A 26,138-nucleotide genomic window follows, 5' to 3' on the forward strand; every position below is an offset into this window, starting at 1 on the left:
TTGTGTTTTGGAACTGGAATGCGTTAGAACTTTGCTCAGACTTCAAGTGCTTTTTTTTTTTAAAAAAAAAGGTTTGAATCGGTGCAAAAATTTGCATACTGCACCATATGTATAAAGTAATATACATTATATCATATTACATATTGTATAATTTGTAATATCGTTTAATTAACACGCGCGATATAGATATTCCAGGTCTTTTAACAAAACTATGATGTATATCAACTTAAAATTATTTTGAATGAACATTATTAAACGAAATAACAAATACCTAAAAAAATACTTAAAACTTATCAGCTGAAAATGATAAGACATAAGAATAAGTCATTTGGGCCGACATTTTACGTAACGCATTGTATGAATGTAAAACCCAAAGACTTTAATTTTATAAAAATCAAATGTAAGATCTTAAAATGAAAGTTTCAAATCAATTTCTCCCGTAAATATTACAATCAATATTTTGACATTTTGTTCCAGTTATTAAGGATGAACATACTTGTTCTGAAAAAAACATTTTATGAAACAGTCATCGTAAAAAACAATTTTACTCTAAATAAGGAATATAACTTCAAACAATTTTATAGAAATAGCTTAGGTAAATAAATTATTCATTCCAATTAGCATTCAAAATCAGCATTTAATTGAATCAACTGATACAGCGATGTAATATTCCTCACAAAATAAAAAATACACATAATACATCAAATCATATAACTCCTGACACATAAATCCTAAATCGTAAGTCATAATATTTATACCATGATTTATAAATCATAAAATACTTTAATCATCAGATAAACATTTCATGTCAGAGATGATGACGTAAGAATAATAATTTAAAAAAAAAAAAAACGAAAAATGGCGGAATTTCTTAGAACTTTGCAAGCGATTCCCAAAAATAGCACATAACTAAACATTCAAAAACGTATACAACTATGTGAAAAAAGAGTAAAACAGGAACCAAAGAGTTAGATTTGAATAACACAACTGTGCATCTGATACAGTACGTTCAAGCACTAATTTAGACAAAAGTTAATTTTTGAACACTATTGATTGTTACATTGAAATATCGGGATTATTGAAATAATACCCACTCATTATTTTACCCCATTATAGTGCGTAAAATAAACTTTTTTCAGGAATTTGCATTTCGTTCAGTTTACGCTGTTATAATTGTGGTTATTTGGATGTGTAATGCAAAACGCTGAACTGAACAACTTATATAAAATTTTCATAGCCATTTTACTGAAAACAAACCTTTAGCTATTAAACTTAGTTATTGTTAGTTGCAGAAAGTTTCAGGAGTACAAAAGCAACAAGAAATTAGGAATTCTGAATTTGTGAAATTGAATATCATGAGTTTTCCTTCTTTTTCTTAAAAAAAAAAGAAGTTAAAAGTGCGCTGTATCTCCAGTTATTACAATTATTTACCGATGGTTCCTCCTAGTTCTAAAAATAAAATTATTTCATATAAGTGAGTTTTTAAACATAGTTTCGATTGCCATTTTTCAATAATGTACATTTCGATATGTAAATTTCTTCCATAGTTTAACATAGAGCTTACTAGCACACTTACGACACGTTATTATAAAAATACAGTGAGTTGAAACCATAACACTTAATTGATTCATACGGAAATGTGTGTTTTATTTTATTTATCTCTAACGTACCACGAACAGTGAGAGAAATACTTTTGGTAAGTGGCAGCCCAAATCCATTTTCAGCTTCACATGTATAAGATCCCTCCATAGAATAAGTCACTTTACCAATTACTAATGCACCTGTCGTTGAAACATAAGCTTCACTCGAAGAATCTGATGTTATTTTAGTTCCTTTCACATCTGAAAAGGAAGAGGAGAGAATGAAAACAGGGCACAAAATAAGACAAACGTATATTAAATGCAGTTTCTTATGACAGTCCAATAAGCTTATCACAAGCGCGAAGGGAACTTGATATATTTGTTTAAAAAACGAGTTCCAAGAAGACATTAAAGTTCATACAAACTTACTAAATTATTTCTGTACAGTACAAATCAATTAATTTGCTTTGCTTTGAATAGTCTTGGTTTCTTTTTGTTTTCATATTGTACTGCGGATAAGATTCATGACTGCCGGTTATGAAAAATATTCATGCGTTCGCTACATTTACCAGTCATCAATGACTTTTATTTATCTTCGTAATGTTAAGCGAAATTTTTGCTTTGAAAGAAATCCAAAAAATATTGCTCGTTAAATCTGCTCGTTAAGAGCAGCTTATGCTTAATAGTGGACTAGCAAAGTCTTTCCGCTTCGCTTCGTTGGGTTCTCGTTCAATCCAACCAACTTTATACACTTTTAAGTGTTTATAGGAAACAAGCAATGACAGCCATTTGCGGATAACTCCATAAAGTATAGGTACTAGTGAAGAGCCGTGATAGAGCGTTCGCCTCCGAATGAAGTGAACCGGGTTCGAATCCCAGCTGTTGCTGGTTGATACGTAATCCGCATCCGGCTTGCACTGACCACAGTGCTGACGTAAAATATCCTCAATGGTAGATAGATTATGGGGTAGAATCCTCTTGCCGTCAGGCTAACCGTGGGAGGTTTTTGTTGCTTTCCTCTCAATGGAGCGCAAATGCGGGTTAGTTCCATCAAAAGTCCTCCTCGAAGGCACATTTCTCCCTATATTTGACCCAGGAGTTCTCTTGTCCTCTTAATAGGTTTCAAAATTACAAGGCTACGTAGTTGAACATTAGTAGTCGTAAACCCGAAAATTGGGTCGGCTGTTCAACTACTGTTATAAAATAAAATACTAGTGAAGGGTTTTGTTCACGTGAATGTGGGTAGCAGTAAAGAGATCTGGAAGAGAATTCAATAACACAGGAAAGCTTTATTTTTTCGGTCATTTGATCATTTCTCATCAAGTCTATTTTTAATTAACGAGTTCATTTTAAGTTTCCTGCTGATTAATAAAGAGTACGAAAAAATTTCATCCTAAAAGATGGTTTTAAAAATCGTATTAGTTGAAGGTATAAAGTTAAATGAATTTGTTTTTTATAAATAAATCTTAAATATTTTAACAGAGAATTATAAGGAAAAAAATGCTCCATTAAAGGATTAAGGCAATTTATTTAAAAACTAATAAAGTACCTGTTTTCCATTTAACCTGTGGACTTGGAACTCCTGATGCTGCACATTCTAATGAAACGCTTTCTCCTTCTTTCACAACAGTGTCTGTCGGTTCTTTTAGCCATGTCGGGGGAGCTACAATTAAAAAAAAAATTTTTTTTAGCACATTTTAAAATTATTGTTCTGTTATCTGTAACTGTTCTGTTATCACCGTTTTTAATAAATATTCAATGTGTCAAGATTATATCTAAACTATTTCAGACATAATAAAACATAAATGATATCGAAATCTAACAAAACACTAATAATTAAGAGAGATAAAAAATACTAATCCCTGCTTAATTGGCGGTGGACATTAGGAATAATTGAAAAGCAGTTTTCAGAAGAATCACCTCAAACAATCAAACTGGTTTTGAAAATTTTCACCTTCCGTTATCACAAGTGATTGATTTACTTTTTTTTTTCGTGTTTCTATCTAATTTTCAGTATTAATACCTTTCTTTTCCTTTAAAAGTTTTCTTTAAATAAATAAGACTTACGGAACATCATGCATGCAACTGCTCAATTTATCAATTAAATAATATGAATATTTTCAAACGAATAAAAGAATTTGGATAAATTGTTTAGATGATTCAAGAATTGGGTTAATTTGTAAAAATATTTGCTCGCCTGTAACTATTTAAGAACAAGGTGATTATTTCTCAGAATGGATAAAGGAATTTAGTTAACAGATTTACTTTTGATTTCTTGTGGTTTGATTTTGTGTCATTTAAATGGAAATATGTTAACAATATTAAGTCAATTTACTTCGATAAAATGATTAGTCAATCGCCTTTTTACTGGGTCTATTGAAACTATACTACAATTTGGTCATTTGTTATGTCAACAGAAAAAAGTATGTTCTATAACACGTAGCCTCCTATCTCTTAACAGAAGCTTATCCAATCGAATACAACATATTATCTGAACTTTGCAAAACTGTGATACACGAACTAGCTAGGTAGGTATGTATTTTATTTACATCACACTAGAGCTGCACAATGGGCTATTGGCAGTGATCTGGGAAACATCCCTGAGGATGATCCGAAGACATGCCATTGCAATTTTGATCCTCTGCAGAGAGGATGGCACCCTCGCTTCGGTAGCCCGATGACCTGCACGCGAAGTCGAGCCCTTTACGCTAGAACAGTTTAACGAGGACCGATACTGCACTCCCTCGGTCCCTATGCAGACTAATCCAAGTGGTCACCCACCCGCACACAGACCGCAGGCAGTGATGCTTGATTTTGGTGTTCTACTGGGCACCGTGTCTTAACGATTAGTCCACTGCGGGACTATATTCAAATTAATGCAACTTTTTGTTACAGAAAAGTAGGTGTTTAGTAATTATTATTACATTAAATAAAGTACATAACTAATAAAATTATAATCTAACTAATATAATATAAACTGATACATGTCACGTTTCTTTCTAAAGTTTCTAAATATTTTAGATAATGTTGTCATCTTTGTAGTTACTAGATAAATATGTAATCTTGCAATTGATAATAGAAAAGTTCATTACTTACATGTGACAACAAGAGTTGCAGTATGCTGATCTCTACCAAAGGCGTTAGTAACAATGCATGTATAGTTCCCAGAAATGTTTGAGTCCACAGATTTAATAATTAAAACTGATGAATCCTCGATTGACTGAACGCTGGTGGTCGATGCTACTGATAAAGGTTGACCATCTTTTTTCCACATGAATTCAATTGGTCTGTCACCAGAGCGAACAGAGCAAATCGTATTTGCTCGTTCTCCTTCTTTCAAAACTGGTGGAAAGTGAAATGGGATGATAACTGGTTGATCTATGTAAAATTAAAATGATGGTTAATGCAAAAAAATAAGTGCAGAAATTTTATTCATGTTAAAACAATTGTACTAGTGATTACCAAAGAAAAAAATGTTGAACAATTTTTAAAAAAAACATATCCACGTATTAATTTATACTTCAGAAATATCAAACTTTTCGAAAGTTGCCGCAAAAAGTGATATAATTGTTGAAAATATAGTATTGTAAAAGGAAAGAAAAAAACCCTTCACATAGATCATAATGGTATAATAGATTTTATTTTTCTATCTTCTAAATATTTAATTTCTGAATAATTCTTCCCCCAGAATTCACTCTTTATATCGTAATTTCTTTTTTTCTTTTATCATTTATATTGATGAAAATAAATAAATGATGCATGATTATTAATTTCGCTTTGTTGACATTTTGAATTCATTTTTTGAGACATTGTTGATGAAGTTTTATTTATCATTTTTTTAAAAATTAATTTGTATGCCAATTTAAAATTTCACTTAAAGTTTTTACTGAAATAATTGAAGCTGAAATCTCTATAATTAATACTGAAAAGTTAATTATAATGTCTCTGCAGAAACAACAACAACAACTTGTACTATTTAGAATTCAATTCTAGTAAAGCGCACTATCTTAATCAGGAAAAAAAAATTCAATCATTACTTTAACATGCATTTTTTCTGGAATAGTTCGATACTATGACAATATATTTTTAGTTCATGTCATTTGAAAACGTTGTAAACATTTGTGCTATATTTATGAAGCGAAATGAAAGACGTCTTTCATTTTACTGAAAACATACGGTAAGTCACAAATTAATGAAAAAAATTGCAATTGGATCTTAAAAATACTAAATGTTTAATGTTTTTAATTTATACAGGGATTTAATAAATTATAAACAATTCACCAAGTAGCAGCAAAGCCATTGTGATTAAATAAAATAAATTTGTTTCAGATTCAATAATTCCATTCAAGTTAGAAAAAATCAACTTAATATATTAAATATTTTTTGTCGTGAATTTGAGAAAAAAATTATATATATTTCACATATGAAATATTTGCTTTCGAACACAATAATAATGAAAATTCCACTTTCTCAGTAGGTGTAGTTAAAAGTTGATCAAAATACTTTTAGTTATTTTTTTATTCCATCAATTTCAATTCCTTCTAGTTTTAGACAAATATTTAAATTTAGAAACATTTAATAGTGCATTCAAATATTTTTACAGTTCTAAAGCTTATTTAAGTCAATTACTTAAAAACAGAAAAATAAAAAATTTAAATAATCATTATTTGCCCATACAGATTTTTTTTACTTCCATTGAAAATTTGATATGAATATTTAAGAACAAATATATGAGTTGGATAAGTCAGATAGGATTGTATTTTGAAGTCATGATAGCATGAAATATCAAAAAAAACGCTATTTATACATAAAAGGAATCTATTTTAAATATTTGATTGTACACAATTCAGTTGCTTAACAAGAAATGCATAGTATAGATTATCTTAGAATAAAATAACACAATTTAATATTATATAAAAGATTACAATTAAAAAATACTCACCCCCGCAAAGAACGGTTTTCAGTAAAGTGGCAAATATTATTTTCAGCAGCAGAATTAACTGTACTGTTCTTTCCATTTTCTTAAAAGTGCATAATGATTAAAAAAATATCTTGAAATATAAATGAATAGTAAAATTTGAAATGATTCAAAAAGCTTTTTGAAGATGAGAACAAAGATTTTAGCATTGAGAGTGTTTACGATATGGCGTTAGTAGTTATAAATGATACAAATGAGAGCTTCACTATGCAGCCCGACAGCGCCACATATCGGTAAAAATTAAAAGCATAAGCACGTATTTATAAGAAAAAAAAGCATCTGAAACAGAAAAAGCAAATGACTTTCAATATTTGGAAATACTTCATTATTTGATAGCTAAGAAATTGTGCATTAGAATTAGAATGCTTTAGAACTATTTGATCAAAATTTAAGTTGTTTCGTAAATTTGTATCAATGTAAAATCTTGAATATTGCACTTATAAGTATATAGCAATATCTATTATATGATATTACATATTATGTAATTTGTAATATCTTTTAGGAAACATACACAGTATAAGTATTCCGTGTCTTTTAATAAAACGATGATGGACATCATTTCAAAATTATTTTGAATTAAATGTAATAAACGAAATTACAAATAACTTAAAAATTATTTTAAAAAGCTTACTTTTTAAAATAATTTTTGTTGTGAGATATAAGAACTGAAAAACTAAAAAGTGTGAGACATAAGAATAAGAAATTTGCACCGCTATTTTTATAACACTTTCTATTAATGAAAAACCTTAAGATCAATTGGAAATATTTGATTTCAGAACAGCGTATAAGAAAGCAAGGAGTAATTTTAACCTTTTTTAGCTCTTTAAAAATCAAAAGTGAGACATTAAAATAAAAAGTTTTAAATCTGTATTGAATATGATGTGTTGCAGTTATTTATAAAAAACGTACTTGTACTGTAAAGAACGTTATTCTATGAAATACTCATCGTAAAATACAACTTTTCTCTAAATCAGGAATATAATTTAAATAAATTTAAGGAACTAGTATAGGTGAATAAATTATTCATTTCAATTTATATTCAAAAGAACATTTATTTGAATCAAGTGATACAGTAAATAACATTTCATATAAAACAAAACATACAGATAATACCATCAAATTATATAACTTTTAACAAGGCAATCATAAATCGTAAACCCTAATATTTCTGCCTTGAACTATAAATCGCAAATGCTTAATACGTAAGTCAAAATAAGACTTCAACTATAAATCTTTAATACGTAACATTTAAATTATAACATTTCAACCTTGAATTATAAATTCATTCTATACGTAAATCAAAATACTATGCCTTAGAAATATAAATCGCAAGAACGTAATACATAAATTATAATCATAATATTCCTAACTTAAGCTGTAAGTCATGCTGAAAAAATGCAACCATAGTAAGGTGTCAGTAAATTTATAAAGTAATTTTTTAAAAACAAATCACAATCTAATTATATTATTTTTGACAAAGTTATAATTTGACACGAATAAGACGTCTAGAGTTTAATTGAAAAGCTCATAGAACTGTTTAATTTTTTTATTATTTACATTTAGGAAGAAACATATTTGAAATAAAGATGTTATGAAAGCTTAAGTGAATAGGAAAATTTATAGTACTCTTTGGTAAGGACATCTCTGGTAAAAAAAAACACACACACACACAATTTTAGTAATAAAAACCCAAAAATACGGTATATAAACTACTTGTTTGGTCTGGTTTTTTAAATTATATTTCTTACACATTTACTAAGAAATTCAAAACTGAAAAATAAATTGAAGCAAATAAATGAGAGGTTTTCCTCACCATGTGACGCAAATGCGATTTAGTTCAATCAAAAAGTCCTCCACGAAGGCAAATTTCTTCTAATACTTGTTACAAGAGTTCCCTTGTCTTCTGGATCGGGTTCAAAATTACAAGAGTGCGGAATTATAATAATTAAATATTAGTGCTCGTAATCCCAAAAATTAGGGTCGGCTGTTCAACAACGGATATAAAATGAAATAATAGATCTTGGCCCGCTTATTTTAACATTTAAATTGGCAGAAAAACTAATCATATTACTATTTTGCACCGTAAAATCCCGAAAACAATTCTTTATAAAAGATTTAAGGCAAGCAACTCGAGAAGACCCTGCTTAATAAACATGCTATTCAAATCAGACTTTACTGGATATCAGTAAGAGATGTCACGGTATGCATCGAACCTAATTAGCTTCTGAATGCCAAGATTTACCTAAGATGTCGTCAGTTATATGTACCCAATAGGATATCTGTGAGTGACGTAGTGTGGGTATCTCGATCTTGATTGGTTGTTAAAACGTAGCATTTGTTCACGTTAACAACTGTTCCTTCCATTCTATTTCGAGTAAGCCAAATCCGACAAATACTAATTCTCTTAAGTGACGCATTCTATATTCTTTCACAAATATTTACTTTCTTTCACTATATATCTACACAGAGACGGACACGAAGTCACGTAGAGCACAAACTAATTATACATCAAAGTTGCCAGGTACACAAAACAAAAATATATCACGGTTACAATAAAATGCATAAATAAGTAATAATGAATACTAAACAAATAGTCTAAGTTAAGCAAAGGAAGCAGAAGAGAATGAATTATATTTTAACAAATTTTAAGTGCAATACGGCCCTGTGTTTAATTAACGTAAGTTTAATTAACACTCTACTTATAAACTTAGCTCAACATCAATACACAATTTTGCTGATAAAGATTGGATGGTGCTGACGTCATAGGTCATGTGTGGTACGTTGGTAACTTCTTCTAGAAGTGCAAATACCCAATTAAAGTTTTCAGAAAATTAACGATATTGTCCAAATAAGCATAAGCAACCGAAGGATATATTATTTTGTTAGGTATAATAGTAAAAACAGTACTAAATATGATCAAAAACGAAAAAAATAATTTTTATCACGCGCGAACTGTTAATTTAACGTGTGACAAGAATTATATTTTTCGTATTACTGTAAAGAAAACAGTGAATGGAGCCAATCTGCATCATCTACTTACCACGTACGCTAAGAGAAATAGTTTTATAGAGTGGGCGTCCGAATTCATTTTCAGCTTCACATGTGTATGATCCTTCCATAGAATACATGGCTTTTGCAATTATTAAAGTTCCAGTTGAAGAAGTATAAACTGTACCAGAAGAATCTAATGCTATTGTGACACCACTGACGTCTGAAAAAAAAATATTATTGAAAGTTAGATTGACAAATTGGGGAAGAAGTGTTAGTGAACAAACAAGATGAAGTGCCAAGCCACCCTTAATATATGATTTTGGAATCTTGCCGGAATTTAAGTTAAAAAAAAGACGTAAATCAATATTTCGGGAAAAGAAAACACCACGGCTATGCCAGATTATTAGTAACGAAGGAGAAATATAAAATATCAAAACAAATTCGATTGCATGATGAAACTTGAAAGTTTACTCACCAATCGCTTCACTGTATAGTCTCTAGCCAAGTCATTAGACGCATTGTAAGATTCTATGTAAAATCTTTATTATTAGGTTATACAATACAGCTTTTCTTTATTCACGCGGCTGGAACCGATTTGGAGTTGCTTACGCTCCTCTATCAATTGGTCTGTAATGCAATGCGTTGAATACAAATAGGAAGTATATAAAAAATCTCCAGAATAAAAACTCGTTACATGTGTGGGGGATTATAAATCGACCGTGTCAATTTTCATTTATCAAAAGGTACCTCATGATAGAATCAAGTTAACATGTCTTATATACTGGTGAATTGGTATTTAATATTTATAGTGGTAGTTACGCCACATTACTCCCCTTTCAGAATTTTATCTGTGATAGAATTCGATGAACAGATACCACTAGTTGACTCATGCTGTTTATTTATTTATATTAATTTCGCTCATTATATTTTTTTCATAGCATTTCGCTCATTTTTTTATAGCATTTTGTTCATTTTTTTTGTTTTTAGCATTTTGATCATTAATTTATTTTCTTCTTCATTTTTTTGTTTATTGACAGGGAGACTTTATTTACTTCACCGGTTTTTTTTTCTTCGAGCAGTATATATTTTTTTAAAGCAAATCAACCGTTTAATGTGGATCATCCATCGATATTGGCATGTTCTTATCGCGTCCGCAGGTCACCATTGAAGGGAATTAATTATCGACTATGTCAACCTTCATCTATCAAATGGTACCTCTTGATGGAATTAAGTTAACAAGTCTTATATACTAGTGAATTGGTATTTAATATTTATAGTGGTGTTACGCCACATATGTTTAAATATAAAAGTATTGCATATAAACTCGTGCAAATCATGTCATTATTAAAACACTACAGTGCGTCTAATAATTTAGTCTGATTATTATAATATATTAATATAATACGTGATATAATAAATATTCTATATTTATGTAATCTTACCAATGGATACACGAACGTAAACAAGTGCAAACCAGTTTTAGTCGTAATAAAGCTACACAGTATCACCTGATAATTAAGACTTTACATATAATCTTATAGCGAGTCTAATAATTTGGCCAAAGAAAATTGTTTCATTCTGGAGGCTTTGCGGAAGAAAGTGTGCTCAAGTGGCATTTAAAGATTTTACTTTTCTTTATAAATATCTGGAGGTAATCTCTGAAGGCATAACCTTTTTTTTAAAATTGTTTGCGCAATTCTATCATTCATCGCCGCAATCAACACATTAGTATTGAAGTTGTGGAACAACTTTTCTTTTATTTAGAGTGTGGGCTAATTTTTAAAGCTCTTACGAAAACTTGCTGAAAAATCGAAGATATTTAACCTATTCTTTTAGCTTCTATTTGCTGCAAGGTTGGATACCATATTTGGAAAATTTTCAACAAATTTTCCCAGCAACGAAAAAATTTGAAAATATTTAAAAATCTGTAAATGACTAAAAGGTTAAAAAGAGGCTCTAACACCTTCAAATTTTCTACAGAATACTGTGATAAACCAGGTATTTTTAGAGAAGAATTACTATTTACCTGTTTTCCATTTAATTCTTGGAGTAGGTACACCCGATGCTTGACATTCTATTGAAATACTTTCTCCTTCCTTCACAATAGTATCTGCTGGTTCTTTTAACCATACAGGAGGGGCTACAAGCGTTTAAAAGAAAAATAGACTGTGTTATTATTGCAGAAAAAAATAAGCAGGAGCTATAAGTACAATGTATCCTTAAAATAATGGAGCACTTTGTCCTGTGACGGACAAAAGTTGCATTAGAGATACACTGAATTTTTAATAAAAAATAAGCATAGGATAGAAATAAAAAGAACGAAAAAAAACAGCTGTTTTAGTATTACAAAACAAGTCAGCATGAGTCGTGATGGCGCAGGGGATACAGCACTCGGCTTGCAATGAGGTGATCTGGGTTCGAATCCATCAATGGCTGGTCGATCCGCATTCGGCTTGTACCGACCACAGTGCTGACGTGAAATATCCTCAGTGGTAGACGGATCATGGGTTAGAGTCCTTTTGCCGTTAGGCTAACCGAAGGAGGTTCTCGTGGTCTTCCTCTATATGTAACGCAAATGCGGGTTAGTTTCATCAAAACTATCCTGTTAGCTTCACCTATTCACTTAGGCAAAATTCACCTATTACTTGATCCAGGAGTTTCCCTTGTCTTCTGGATCGGGTTCAAAATTACAAGACTGCGGAGTTGAATAATGAAGTTGAAGTCGTAAACTCAAAAAACTGGGTTGGCTGCTCAACGACATTTGTATACATTGTGTATATGTATATATATATATATATATATATATATATATATATATATATATATATATATATACTCTCAGTCACACTAAAAAAAAATATCGGAAAAAGTTGTTAAATAATTCATTTATTTTATCATCTAGTTGCTAAATAGTTATTTTATCACATTCAAACAAAACTGTCAAATGACAATAAATAAAGTGTTCTATAAACTATTAACTGTGAGAAAAACCGTTTATTAACTGCTTTCACCTAATACGGTTAACCAACCAGAGTTTTATCGTATCGACTAGTCACACCTAGTGAAGTCACTTAGTTCCTTGCAGCTGGGTATATATTATAACAGATAGGGCTAATCTGTCAATCTCATGATCCACAGAACTAGGGTTTTAGTCCGAACGTTGACACGGCAATATTTCCCTCATTACCTTCATTACATAAAGAGTTTCCAGTGTCCTGAACTCACCAATTTGTGACCTTGGACTATTAGAATACGATACTTTCATTCCTACATAGATGACAGCAGATAAAGCTGCCTAGCACAAATAGTCTAGCATTTCCCATCTCTATGATAAGTGAAACAACCAGATAAAGTCACATTCCACGGTTCATTTGATAAAACCAAATAAACCACAATTTAACTCCAATGGTCGTTGCGGAACAAAAATCCCAGAGTCAACGTTCAATTAAAATTGTTGTTTATGCTTTTGAAACCACACCAGTTGTAAATAGTTTAAAAAATCGTACGCCTTTTCATTCTTAGTTTTTAACTACACAAGCCTTAAGCGGTTTCAAATCCGTAGAAGTAAAAAGTGTTCTTTTCCGTAACCTTTACGGTTAATTGGATAGATAGACTGTTGCCGGTTATTTTATCGCAATATTAGAATAAAAATTCTAACAGTTTATAAACAAGTAAACACGAATGCAGCACTGATAATTATAGCCTATAAAAGAGAATCTGTTTTTTTTATGAATTTTTATTGTTAAATGTGGTTTTTAGAGAGATGAGCGTACTTCACTTATTTTAAGATCTAAATTGCGCTTTTAATTAGACTTAAATAATTTGGAGGCGACTTTTTGATAACTCTTACAAAGAAAGTACTTTCCGACATGAAGTCACTTAAAAGATCTACTGATTATAATGCATGTATTTATATAATATAAATAAATATTTGTAAATAATTAAAATATTTGATACTTACAAGTGACAACAAGTCTTGCAGTATACTGATCCTTTCCAAAAGAATTTGTGACAATGCACGTATAATTCCCAGCAGTTCTAAAATCTACTGATTCAATAAACAAAACAGAAGAATCTTTTAAAGACTGCACATCGAATTTGGATTCATCATTCAAGGGTTGTCCATCTTTTTCCCACTTGAATTGCACAGGTCTATCTCCAGAACGAATAGAACAAAAAGTATTAGCACTTTCTCCTTCTTTCAATATGGGTGGAAAGTAAAATGGTGAAATTATTGGTGGATCTGCCAAAAAATATTTATATTTATTTATTATTTTTTAAGAATAAGGTGATAAACGGTCAATGCATGATAAATTTTTTTTATCTGTACTTGATGTTTTCATCTATTTTAAATTTCCGTGTCCTATTCTTCAATTATTTTTAAACTTCTAAATTATACATTATAATTTCAGATATAAATTTTTAAATTATATGCCTGCACAAATTATATTATGTATTAATTTTATGATTTTTACAGCTATATTATGTTAACAGTGGTAACTCTAAGTACTACAGTTTTAAATATTGCTAAGTAGAAAAATATAGGATTAATAAACAACAATAAAAATTTTTTAATCACTATTTAAAAAAAAATTCTATTAAGAAAATGCATGTGAACAAAAAACTAGCAATTCCATTATTTTTTAATCACATTTTAACAACTTATTAATGGAAACTTATGAAATAATAGGACAGGATTTAAAACTAATAATTGTTTTAAAACTAAACATGTATTATTAGTTTCTGATTTAAATGTTTTTGTTATATGTGATTCAATGACGATTAAGTAGAATGAATATTTAATCAAAAATCAATATTTTTCAATACTGCAATGAATATTAAATAGAAGCAACTATTGTCATCAATTTTGCTAACTATGTGTAAAGTAAAATAAAACTAGATTTTTTTTATAGAAGTAATAAAGCGTAGAATAAACCACACTACTTTTATTATGCAAATTTATAATTGTAGGATTACTGGACTATAAAAATTTTAACTTGTGTGATTTTAATGTGTGAAAACACTGTAATAATATATCCATTCTTTCTTTCTTTGATGTTATTTTAATAATAGTATCTACGTTCAATTCAATGAAAAAAAAAATTGTAAATTAATAAGGTTTCTAAATTTATTGCAGCGGGAATGAAAATTTGCATTAATATTGCTAATCAAATGAAATTTTGTGATAACATATGATTAACTTATACATATTTTTATTTACTCTTTCCTTCAGTAGAAAAACATTATTGATATAACTTTCATAATATGCTGCATCTATTTCGAAAATATATGAATGCATAAACAACAAAATGTATAAATGAATACATAAATCATAAATATAGATATCAAATAATTGATAAGATGAATTATTATAAAATTAAAACTCACCTCCACCGTAAACGGTCTTCAGTAAAGTAGATAGTACTATTTTCAACAAAAGGATCGAAGAAATGATGTCTCTCTTCATTTTGTGGCAATTACATATTAGATGAAAATGAATGAAAATTAATACATTAAAATGATTCTGTGACTTCAAACTATATGCTGATCGGTTAAAACCACGAATATGAACTTGAAGAAACAACGAGTGTTAATAATATGGCGTTTGTTGAAATAACGGATACAGTTACGGAGCATAATATACAGCAGGCAGCGCCACATATTGGCAGAAATAAAAATTACAAATATACGGAAACATAATTTAAAAATTCACTGCAACAAATTTCAAAAAATTCGTATGAAAGATATCAAACTTACAAACGCTATTCACTTGAATTTTTATTACTTTATTTCATCAACAACTGTTGATAGGAATACTTTTGTGAAGCTGTATAATATAAAACGTAAAATGCTTTTAACTACTGATTATTTTTCGATAATACATTGTTTAAATAAAAAAAGAAGTGTTCAAGAGTTTCATAGGTATTTATAATAAATCGGTAAAATTTTAAATGAAAGAACACCAACTTCCGATCTGAAATTGTGATAGTGTTGTGTACGTATGCTCCAGTATATTCTTCGAATCATCACTAAGAATGACTCACAAATCGTCGCCAATAGCCCAACAGTGTGACTATCACAATGTTGAAAAATATCTAATACAGGAATTACATCTCATATGCTTTCAATTTAATGGCAGGATACACATTCAATAAAAATATAGATAAAATAATCTTGAAAATCACATAGATAAATAAATATAGACTATGAGATATAATCTTGAACATTTCATAATAAAAGTCACAATTTATTAAGTATTTATTTCTCTCTAAAGTGTTTGTGCGTATTTAAAAAAGACTGCTATTAGTATATAATTTTAAAATCTTGGTAAAAAAATTGCATATTGGGAGTATTAAACTAATATTGATCTTGCAAAAATTTTTTCTAAACACAAAAATTCGTATTGAGCAAGAAAGGAAACAAATTTATCATAAACCAGCTAACTTTTCTTGTGAACATTTCTTAAGAAACGACCTTTAACCTCTTTCCTTAAATAAAATTCTAAATTATTATAATCCCTTTTTGTTCAATAGCTATTTCTAGGAATCTGAATAAATTTTTTTTTTCACTTAAATAATACATGATAACCATTTTAACGTTTACTTCTTTATATAACGTTATTAATATGCGTAACATGTAACGTTATTTATTTTAATTTTTATTTTTTTAACAGCATTGCTTCAAACATATATATCTTAAAAGAGGTCATGTCGGAATACATTCTATAAACTGAGTACAAACACTACACTTAAGGGAGATATAGACTTAAAAACATTGTCAGGTAAATTCTATAGAACAAATTTATGACTTTCCATAATAATGACAGCTCTTAATATATATTTTAACTTTGCCGAAATTACATATTAGGGGACAAGAGATAATATTGAGAGAAAACTGAACGAGAGTCGCTATCAACTTTTGTGGAAAGCGTAACTGAAAACTTCCAAAACTGTTTTATTGCCAGAAGAAATAATAAATGTTGAAAAATAGTTATTCGTAACTTTAACAAGTTCCATCAGCCAATATAACTGGTTTTGTGTTTTTTATTCTTTCTTTCTCCCTAGGACAAATTTTGATAGCGTTTTTGTTCCATGTATGCTTAAGTTAGGCAACTGTCGTGATGTTTAACATGATTTCTGTCAAAGATTCTGAAAAAACAAATTATGGATGGTAATGACGGAGCAAACTGTTTTAAGGTTTATCACAAAATTGCCACCAGCAAAATAGAAATACAACAGTTCAATTCAATTTTATTATATACAACATCTCTTCGTTATTCATATCGCAATGTATTTTTACTTCGAAAGCAATTCTATAGACAACAATGTAATTATTGAATTAAATTACAACTGATATAATCTATGAAAATACAATAAAAATAAATGTGTTTTTATAAGTCAAAACTCAATTGAATTAATTATGTTAACTGCTTTATGTGAATAACAAGCTAAGGTAAAATGTAAGTTGAATATAAGTAAGTTAGTATATAAGTTAAGTGTCAATTCTTACTTAAGTTACAAAACCTTAATAAGAATAGATAAATATATTAATGCATACAAGAGTACATTATACATAATCATTTTACAGTCAGAAAAATCGCCTTAACAAATAACATGCTTCATACAATGAATTGGAATTGCTGAAGTTGTTCGTAAATAATTAACATTGTATTTCTGAAAAGTGGGTACAATTATAACGAGATATATTCAATAATAACAGATGGATAGCCTCACATTATGAGTTAAAGTAGTGCAGATTTTTTATGAGTTTTGAAATATAATAAAGACAATAACTAACAAGTTTAATAAGGTGGGAGCATGATATGGAAAGCACTATTATATGCAGATGCTGCAACAGATTTGAGCTGACTTACAAGCGAAATAAAGTAGAATACTGTTTATGAAAACTAGAACTATTATTTATTAAATTTGCATTCACACTTATAGCGTTTAGCAATCACTACTCTTATTAAGCATAATTTTTGAATCTTTGTGAAAAAGTAAATCAAAGGAAAAACAAGTTACAAGTTTTTGTGATCGAAGTTCATCAAATCTAGAGAGATTAAAATAATCAAAAACCAAGAAAATGAAACGCATTCTCCTAAGTCAAGAGCAGTCGTAAACTTTAATAAATTAACAAGTGTTAGGTAATTTTAATCTCTCTATTAATGTGATCCATTTCAAATAATGATTCATTATATTTCGATAGCGTTAGGTTGTGATTGCAGGACAATGCATTCTTTTTTATATTACTTAATCAATATTTAATAGGCATTGGGTCTTAAAAATTTTCTCCACAACTTACCACGCACTGTTACAGAAACTTGCTTTTTCAAAGAATCACTAAATCCATTATCTGCAACACATGTGTAATGTCCTTGCATTGAAGAGTCTAGATTGCTCAATGTAAGAGATCCTGCTGATGAAATACGAATAGATGATCCAGCATCATTCGATATGGGAACATTACTTTTATCTAGGCAGAAAATACATTTATGAATCATTGAAAATGGTGTGTAATTACGAACATTTTTATACAGATAATTTTTCTATAATATTGTTTTTAATTAAAATATGTGTAGAATCCAATTCTTTTCTTTTTTCTATTTCTATTATTCTAATAAAAATAAAATTATTATTGTTATATTTAGAGTTATAGTCAACTGTCATTAAATACAAATTTAATAATAGTTATTCTTACGTTTCATGACTCTACTTTTTAGAGTAATATTTTAGAATATATTTTTCTACTTTTTGGATCATATTTTGTTCTTAACTTGTTATTCTTGCTCTGAAACTTATAAAACTCACTATCTCAAAAATTTTAGCCCCCTTTCAATTTTGAGGTGGCGAGATTATACTGTATTATAATTTAATTGTAATATTATTAACACTATTAAAAGTAAAATCAAACAACAACGATTACTTATCACTCCAATAAATTGAATCAGTCATGAAAGGAAAATAAATAAAAGAGAATATAATGAATTATCATGAAATTATCATTTAATGAAATAAGTCAATGTAAATAAAATACTATAAAATTAATCTCTTTTTTTTTCAAAAACATCTTCAAGTTTACTTTAATTGCTACAGCTTTTTTTTTAAAATTTCAACTGAGTTTGGTTCAAACAGCTCCCTGTCTTAGCGAGTGATTTATCTCGGATTCTACATTCTTTTTATAATACTTAAAAAGTTTTAAATAATATTTAACTTAAAAAGAATCTCTTGAACTAATTTGTAGTCCAAACATAGAGGCAGAGAAAGTTCACTCCTTTAAATTAGAATGCTTGTTAAACCTGAGTCGAAAACTAAACAAAATAGTTAAAAATTAAAGGTATAAAGTTGAAATTTTAATTTAGATTATCAAATTTACGAAATTTTCGTAACTTAATTTAAAATAAAAAATATTCATAATTTTTTAAGAATATGTACTCGATGTGAATTTTTTAGAATATTATAGACATGGATGAAGACCTTATGAAACTTTTATTATAAATTAAAATTACATCAGTAAAATGAAATATTGTAATTGTATTAAAACTGTTACAATTAAACTCAAGCAAAAAGAAAGAGAATGGAATATAAAGATGGCAAAGACTAAATGTAATTTAGTAATAATAATAATATTAATAATATAGTAATAACAATAATAATCATAATAATAGTTGCATTTATACCAGATATCCATGTTATTGTTGGTTGAGGGACACCTGCGGCTTCGCATTCCAGGATTAAGTTTTCACCTTGCTTTCCAATTGCATTTGATGGCTCTTTTGACCATTCAGGAGGAGCTAAATAAAAAAAAATTGAACAATATTTTGGTATGAACAGCAAAAATTATTACGTAATTAACAGCAATTAGATAAAATTTAGTTGCTAATTATTGAGTCAATACGAATGAAATATTCAAAAAATGATTTTTGCACTTAGATCAAAATATTTTTCTAAATGCAATACACTATTTAAGGAAATACTAAATTATTGAAACTCTATGAAAATGCATATCAGATGTATCAATCTTTCAAAACTTTTTTATTATTTGTCTACGCTTTAGTGAACCGTATAACTATATCATTTTATTTGTTATCTCAATAGGCTTTCGGTACAGAAACATTAAGACCTTGAGCTTCTTTTAAAGTAGGTAATTTTTTCGAAAAATATAATAGTCCAATTCCTATGTAATTAAAATAAAATAGTATAAGGTTTCATTTTAAATCTTTTAAGCATAAAATATTTAAAAAATAATAATTATTATTAATAATAATTAATATTTTAAATAAAAATTATTATTAATAATAGTAATTATTTTAAATAATTTAAATAATAATAATTTTTTAAATGTTATTAATTATTAAAATTTCAAACATTTTAAATATTAAAACATTTCATTAAAACGTTTTAATTATTAAAAAATTCGTAGCATTCAGATAAAAAAATAATCTATCCTAAATGCTTAATTAAATATCTTAAAAACTAGAATAAATTCATATTCAAACTGAGATTGGAATTATGTGTTTTTTTTATCTAAAATTTTAGAATTATGTTTAGCTGCGCACTATAGAGAATGCTATTTTAAAATCTATAGAAAACGCAGTAATATAGCAAATAGAAAAATAGGAGGAGCCAAATAAAAAGAAATATCGCATTCTAAGTTCAAGATCAAATGGATTAATACTAAAGACGTGATGAGTTAATATCACACTCCTATATGTTCAGCTTTTATATTGGGTGGGAACTGAAGTTACCCACAAATATTTATGAAGTTATAATGAATCAAAAAAAATTTTTTTTTTGACTTATTTTTTATTCTTTTTTAAATCAGTATTTCATTGAATATAATTTTAAATGGGGCATTTTTAAAAATTCTTTTATAACTTGATGTTCATTAAAGAAAAATAGATAAAGCTAAGTCGCATCTTAAATTCTAAATGAGATAAAAAAAAATTTAAGACAGGAAATTAAAGTGAAACATCTTTAAAGATATTTCACCTATTGAAAGAGAATCAATAGCCTAATTTTTAAAAAAAAATAGTTTTATAAAAAGTTAGTTTTTATGAGTTGTGTCTCAGAAATAACATATACATATACATATACATATACATATACATATACATATACATATACATATACATATACATATACATATACATATACATATACATATACATATACATATACATATACATATATATATATATATATATATATATATATGACCAACACCACCTGGTGGCCTTGACGGTCTCAGTTGTGTGTTAGACATTGCTTGAAGTGGCTGTGTGAGTGATCAGGTAAAATGCAACGTCGTCATGAGTTGATGGCATTCGAACGCGGCATGGTTGTAGGTGCCTGACGCATGGGACACTCCATTTCGTAAGTGGTTCAGGAATTCGGCTTCCCAAGGTCAACCGCGTCGAGAGTTTACCGAGAATGGGTGAATGAGGGTGTCACAGTCCTCAACAGACACGATACCGGGCATCCACAGGCTCTAAATGACCGAGACAGGCGAAACCTGAGACGAGTGGTAACTCAAGATAGGAGAGCAAATGTGCAACAAATCACGACTGAATTCAACACTGGCCGTGATAGAGACGTGTCCCAGTGGACAATCCCTCGGAACATGCGTGTTCTCGGGTATGAGAGCCGTCGCCCCACACGTTTGCCATTGCTAACCCAGCGTCATTGGATAATTCGGCGTGCATTTGCCACCAGTCACCACGGATGGACACTGCAACAGTAGCGTAACGTGATGTGGTCTGACGAATCACGTTATCAACTGTTCCATGCTGATGGGAGGCACCGTGTGTGGCTCACACCGCAGGAAGCGATGGATCCAGCATGCCAAGTGGGCACAGTCCAGGCCGTTGGCCTATCAGTCATGGTATGGGGTGCATTTTCGTGGCATGGAATGGGCCCCCTGGTGTTCTGGATGCCACATTGACTGGTCAGCGGTATCTTCAGCTGCTTGGTGACCATCCCCACCCTTTTGTCATGTTTCAACACCCTGATGACATTGCTGTGTATGAAGATGACACCGCAGCCCCACATCGCACCAATATCGTCCGTGCCTGGTTCGACGAGCATGCAGGTGAGATCCAACGACTGAATTGGCCACCTCGAAGTCCTGATATGAACCCCATTGAACATATCTGGGATGCCCCCGACGTCAGGCTCAGGGCATTGAATCCTTAACCCACGAACAGGCCACAATTGGCTGTCGCTCGTCAGGATATGTTGTGCCAACGACCTCCGGACGTGTTCCAGATCCTTGCAGACTCACTTCCACGCTGTATCGCTGCACTTCGCAGGGCCAGAGGGGGCCCGACCAGATATTAGGTGGGTATCCCATGAGTTTTGCTCAGTCAGTGTATATATATATATATATATATATATATATATATATATATATATATATATATATATATATATATATATATATAAAGATCTTTATTTTACAAAGTTTATTCTTCTTGTGATGCCAGACAAAGGTTTGAATTTCTGTAAAAACGTTTCTCTGCAAGATAACCAACCGCAGAAAAAAGCTATCTTTACATTTTCTCTGGACAAAACCGCGAAAATCTGATTTTCTTTAAAATGTATTGATTACGATTTCAATAACAATGAAGGATAGAATATCTCTTCTGCATTGTTGATTAGATTTTTTTTACATTGAATGTACTATAATTAATCCATATTTTGGGTGAGTATGTATTTCGGGTTGCATATATTATTAAATGCCGTGATTACTCTGTCAATAGTTAATTAACTAAACCTTGTAATTGTAGACACTTTTTTCCTTGTCTAATAAAAAATTTAAGTGCAGCAAAAAATTACCTTTATAATTCAATAACTTTTGCTGATATTAAATATCTTGAATGTAATGCATTTATTCTAACCATTAGGATATCATATTTTGTTTTAATATTTCTAGAGCTCAGAATTTAGTATCTAAAGTATTAAAGGAGATAAGCTTTTAGAAAATTATCCCTGAAGTAAGATTTTTTACTATTTCCCTCTTCGTTATACAATATACTTCCTCAGATTAAAAAGTCAGTCAAAAATGTTCAGATACTTTGAAATTTGATACAAAGAATAGAATTTACATATGCCTATCATCTACTAAAAATTTTAGAAATATAAAATATAATTAAAAATACTAAGATGTTAGTAAAATGCTATTAAAGAATATAATAATTAATATTTGTCTTCAAATATAAGAAAATCAATTTATCAATAATATTTATTTTTAATAAAACAATCGAAAGTTACTGAAAGTATAATTTATTATAAATTTATTTAAAAAAGTATTTAATGTAGACACTTAAAAAAATTCTTATATACTTTTTCCATTCGTTCTCTGTTACAGTTCCGTTGCAAAAATCAATATTATTTTAAGATTCCAAGAAAAAAATGCATAATTTAAAAAATATATTAACGATTTTAAGCATTTGTTTAAAACATTCTGTTGCCGATGAGGCAATATCAGCAATATTTATGTTTCTAATATTTGAAAAATGATATGTCTGTGGTGTATCCAGTGAACAGAATTCGATATGCTTCAAAAAATGTGATGCATTATAATAAAAGATAAAATAATTCTACAGGATAAAACGATATACTTACAAGAAACAGCCAAGTTTGCAGTATGTTTGTCAGTTCCATAGGCATTCTTCACTATACACGTATAATTTCCAGACATTTGTCGTACTACAGATTCAATAGATAATAGTGAAACGTCTTTAGCAGATTGGATTTCGATACCTGAAGTTTCTTTTAACAGATCGCTGTTTTGTAACCACTGAAATACAAGGGGCCTGTCACCTGTGCGTATTGCACAAACCACAGTTGCACTTTCACCTTCTCTCAATGCTGACGGAAATGTAAACGGTATCAAGATAGGAGCATCTGAAACACCAGAAAAAGGTTTGAAACATTTAATAACTGTTCTTTTTTTAATATACGCTACATCTCAGTAACTGCACTTAATACATATTTTCAAAATATTTGCTCTAACTTAATAAAAAGTGTGCGAATTACGTTGCAGACTAATTCTCTGGTCAGAAAACAACATAAATGATATCAAAATCTAGCAAATTACTATTGAGGAAGGTGAGATATCAGAATTTGCATTTGTAAAAAAAAATTTCTTCCAATAATTAGCTTTCATCCTCTATGCTTCTTCCAACAGTTTAGGTTTTGATGTTTCCAATACCACCTTCTCCTCTAGTGAGTCTTTCGTTTTTGTTGTTTCCTCTTTTATATACTAATTGTGATTGCTAATATGAATACTTTTTACTTCATTTTAGTAAGTATTATGAAAAATGTAGGCTAAGGGTGGTCATTATGGGGCACGTAAATAAAAAAGTTTAAAAAATAAATTAATTGATATCACGCTATTGCTTTGAACAATAGTTCTATACAACAAATAACTTACGTTAATAAACAAATAAATTTTTTAAAATGTTCTTAAGCAATAAGCACATTAGTATCATTGTTACACAATATATGCATGACATAATTTTCAAAACAAATTATTATCACATGAATTTTTTTAAATAAAACTAAAGAGAACTTTAAAACCTAATGACCAAATGAGCATTAAAAAGATTAGTATTATTACTACGTGACTAAAGAACATAATAGATCTATAAAAGCTATATTAGACAAATACATAAAAATTGTAAAATGTCAGAAATAAATTCAGAAATAATTATAATTTAATAATTATTTATAATTATTTTTATAACTTAATAAATAATTGTAATAATTTATAAAATGAATATAAGATATCCTCGAACGTATGTACTTTTGTAAAATTATAATCATTCATTCTAGTCATACATGCATTAGATATTACACGATAGTGAAGGGATATTACTAATACGTACACACCCATATTAGTAAGTGATAACTGAAGGGGCTTGTATTTTAAAGCTGACTCTGAATAAAATCTTTAAAAATTAATCTATTTTTCAAATAATCTATTGATAAATCTATTTATAGAGGGCAAAGTCTATTAGAAATTGATGAGGAATGTTTTTGTCAAGCTAAACAAAAAGTTAAACTTTACTAATTAGTTCTAATGTTTATCAAAAACTATTAAGACTATGTAGAAACTATAAGAGCGGCACTTAAATATTTCTCTATAAATAGACAATTTAGATTTGATATTGCAATAAACTATCAAATATCTGTAGAATTAGTTTGTTTTTTTCCGAATTAAGAAGTTAACTAGTTGAAATAAAATTTTCTTTATTAAAGAAAGCTAACACTGAGCAAAGAAAAATTTCACTTTTATAATTTTTAAACATTTTGCTACGATAATTTCTTCTTGTATATTTTTAGAAATACAAACAAATAATTTATACAGATCAATTAACTAAAAATCTTCATAATTTATTAAAATGGAAAAAAAATCATTTGTATATTAAACTGATGAGCAAATTTCAATTCGACATCATACACTATACGATATGCAATGCATTAAATATGTAATATATAAAATATTTAATATATTAAATATGTGATACATTAAATATGTCATATATAAAAATAGCTTTAAATTGGTTATTTTAAAATCTGATCACGATGGTGAATTTAAATGACGTTTTACTGTGTATGAAAGGAAATTCATATTAAATAGCAAATGAAATAGTTATTCTCATTGTTACAAAAGGCATATAAATGCATATTTAACGATATTGTATATCACATTGTATGTAAAATAAATTCTAATACATATAATTGAATAATCAGTTCATAATATTTTACATTCGGGATTATGCAGATTCTTTTGAAATTAATAAGAGGTTCAATTATATATTAAACACTTGTTAGAAATTAAATACATGCAAAAAAATGTTTTTCACTCACCTCCGCATGATACAATCTTCCATAAAAAAAATATCTTCAGCAGCAGGATTTGATTTATGACTTTTTTCATTTCGCTATATATTTACATCAAGAAATCTTTAAGAAATTCAAACAGTAAAGCGTAATGCATTGTATTTTAATAAATTAATGTGGAAAAAATGGTTCTATTGCTACAATGGTGTTTATAGCATGGCGTGTGTGAGCAGATACAAACGACAGTTGAGCTAAATAGAACGGCAGCGCCACATATCGGTGAAAATGAAAACTATAAGCAAACAATTGAATAATAAATGTAAATTTAATAATACAAAATGTTAATTACTGACATAAGGACAATGACTAAAATGCACATCGGAACGTACGACTTATTGATGAATTTTACTATAAAACCATTACACAAAATAGAACTATTTATCTTAGTGCTATTTCCCTTAAGCTACATAAAATATCATTTCACAAAAACTTATGGAAAGATATTAATATTTTTGAAACTTTTGAACATATTTGACAGTGAATGAGAAATATATTCCAACATTTTTAACACATTAAAAATATATTTTAGGCATTGATTGATAAACAGAAGTTCGAAAAATTTAGTCACGTATGTGTTAATAATCCAATCTGATAAAATGGATTGGCAAAAATATTATTAATAAAGTAATTAAATGTAATTATCTGAAATGTAAAAATAACGATTCAAGAAACCATAATGCT

The 26,138-nt window shown here is 28.8% G+C and overlaps 2 protein-coding genes across 4 annotated transcripts in view; both read right to left on the reverse strand.

The window, feature by feature from the left end:
• Positions 1–26,138, reverse strand: part of LOC122271858 (cell adhesion molecule Dscam1-like) — a 106,171-nt gene that overhangs the window by 72,518 nt on the left and 7,515 nt on the right. Inside the window, exons 1-4 of one of the 3 annotated variants that reach the window (XM_087164742.1) lie at positions 25,425–25,619; positions 23,175–23,456; positions 19,229–19,342; positions 17,854–18,024 (exon numbers count right to left, since the gene is read on the reverse strand). The exons of 1 other annotated variant lie outside the window; for it this stretch is intronic. In XM_087164742.1, the coding sequence (XP_087020868.1) occupies positions 17,854–18,024; positions 19,229–19,342; positions 23,175–23,456; positions 25,425–25,494 (637 nt within the window). In that variant the 5' untranslated portion in view covers positions 25,495–25,619. Of the gene's footprint in view, positions 1–9,598; positions 9,770–11,575; positions 11,690–13,510; positions 13,793–14,937; positions 15,165–17,853; positions 18,025–19,228; positions 19,343–23,174; positions 23,457–25,424; positions 25,620–26,138 lie in introns of those variants that run through there. One more of the 3 variants, XM_087164740.1, reaches the window with a different exon arrangement.
• On the reverse strand, positions 51–6,744 carry LOC122271573 (cell adhesion molecule Dscam2-like). The gene is made up of 4 exons (XM_087164746.1): positions 6,523–6,744; positions 4,677–4,958; positions 3,130–3,243; positions 51–1,841 (listed from the first exon to the last, which is right to left on the reverse strand). The coding sequence occupies exons 1-4, from the start codon at positions 6,596–6,598 to the stop codon at positions 1,573–1,575; spliced, it is 741 nt and encodes a 246-aa protein (XP_087020872.1). The 5' UTR covers positions 6,599–6,744; the 3' UTR covers positions 51–1,572.

Source organism: Parasteatoda tepidariorum, chromosome 5 (genome assembly GCF_982258835.1).
Source record: "Parasteatoda tepidariorum strain Cologne lab strain chromosome 5, Ptep-v5.0, whole genome shotgun sequence".
In the NCBI taxonomy this organism is placed as follows: Eukaryota; Metazoa; Arthropoda; class Arachnida; order Araneae; family Theridiidae; genus Parasteatoda; species Parasteatoda tepidariorum.

Coding starts and splice junctions, on each gene's coding strand:
- LOC122271573 (XM_087164746.1), bottom strand. CDS start 6,598: ATGGAAAGAACAGTACAGTTAATTCTGCTGCTGAAAATAATATTTGCC. Junction 4,959..6,522: donor GAAAACCGTTCTTTGCGGGG/GTGAGTATTTTT, acceptor AATTTTACATAG/ATCAACCAGTTATCATCCCA. Junction 1,842..3,129: donor ACAGGTTAAATGGAAAACAG/GTACTTTATTAG, acceptor CTTCCTTTTCAG/ATGTGAAAGGAACTAAAATA.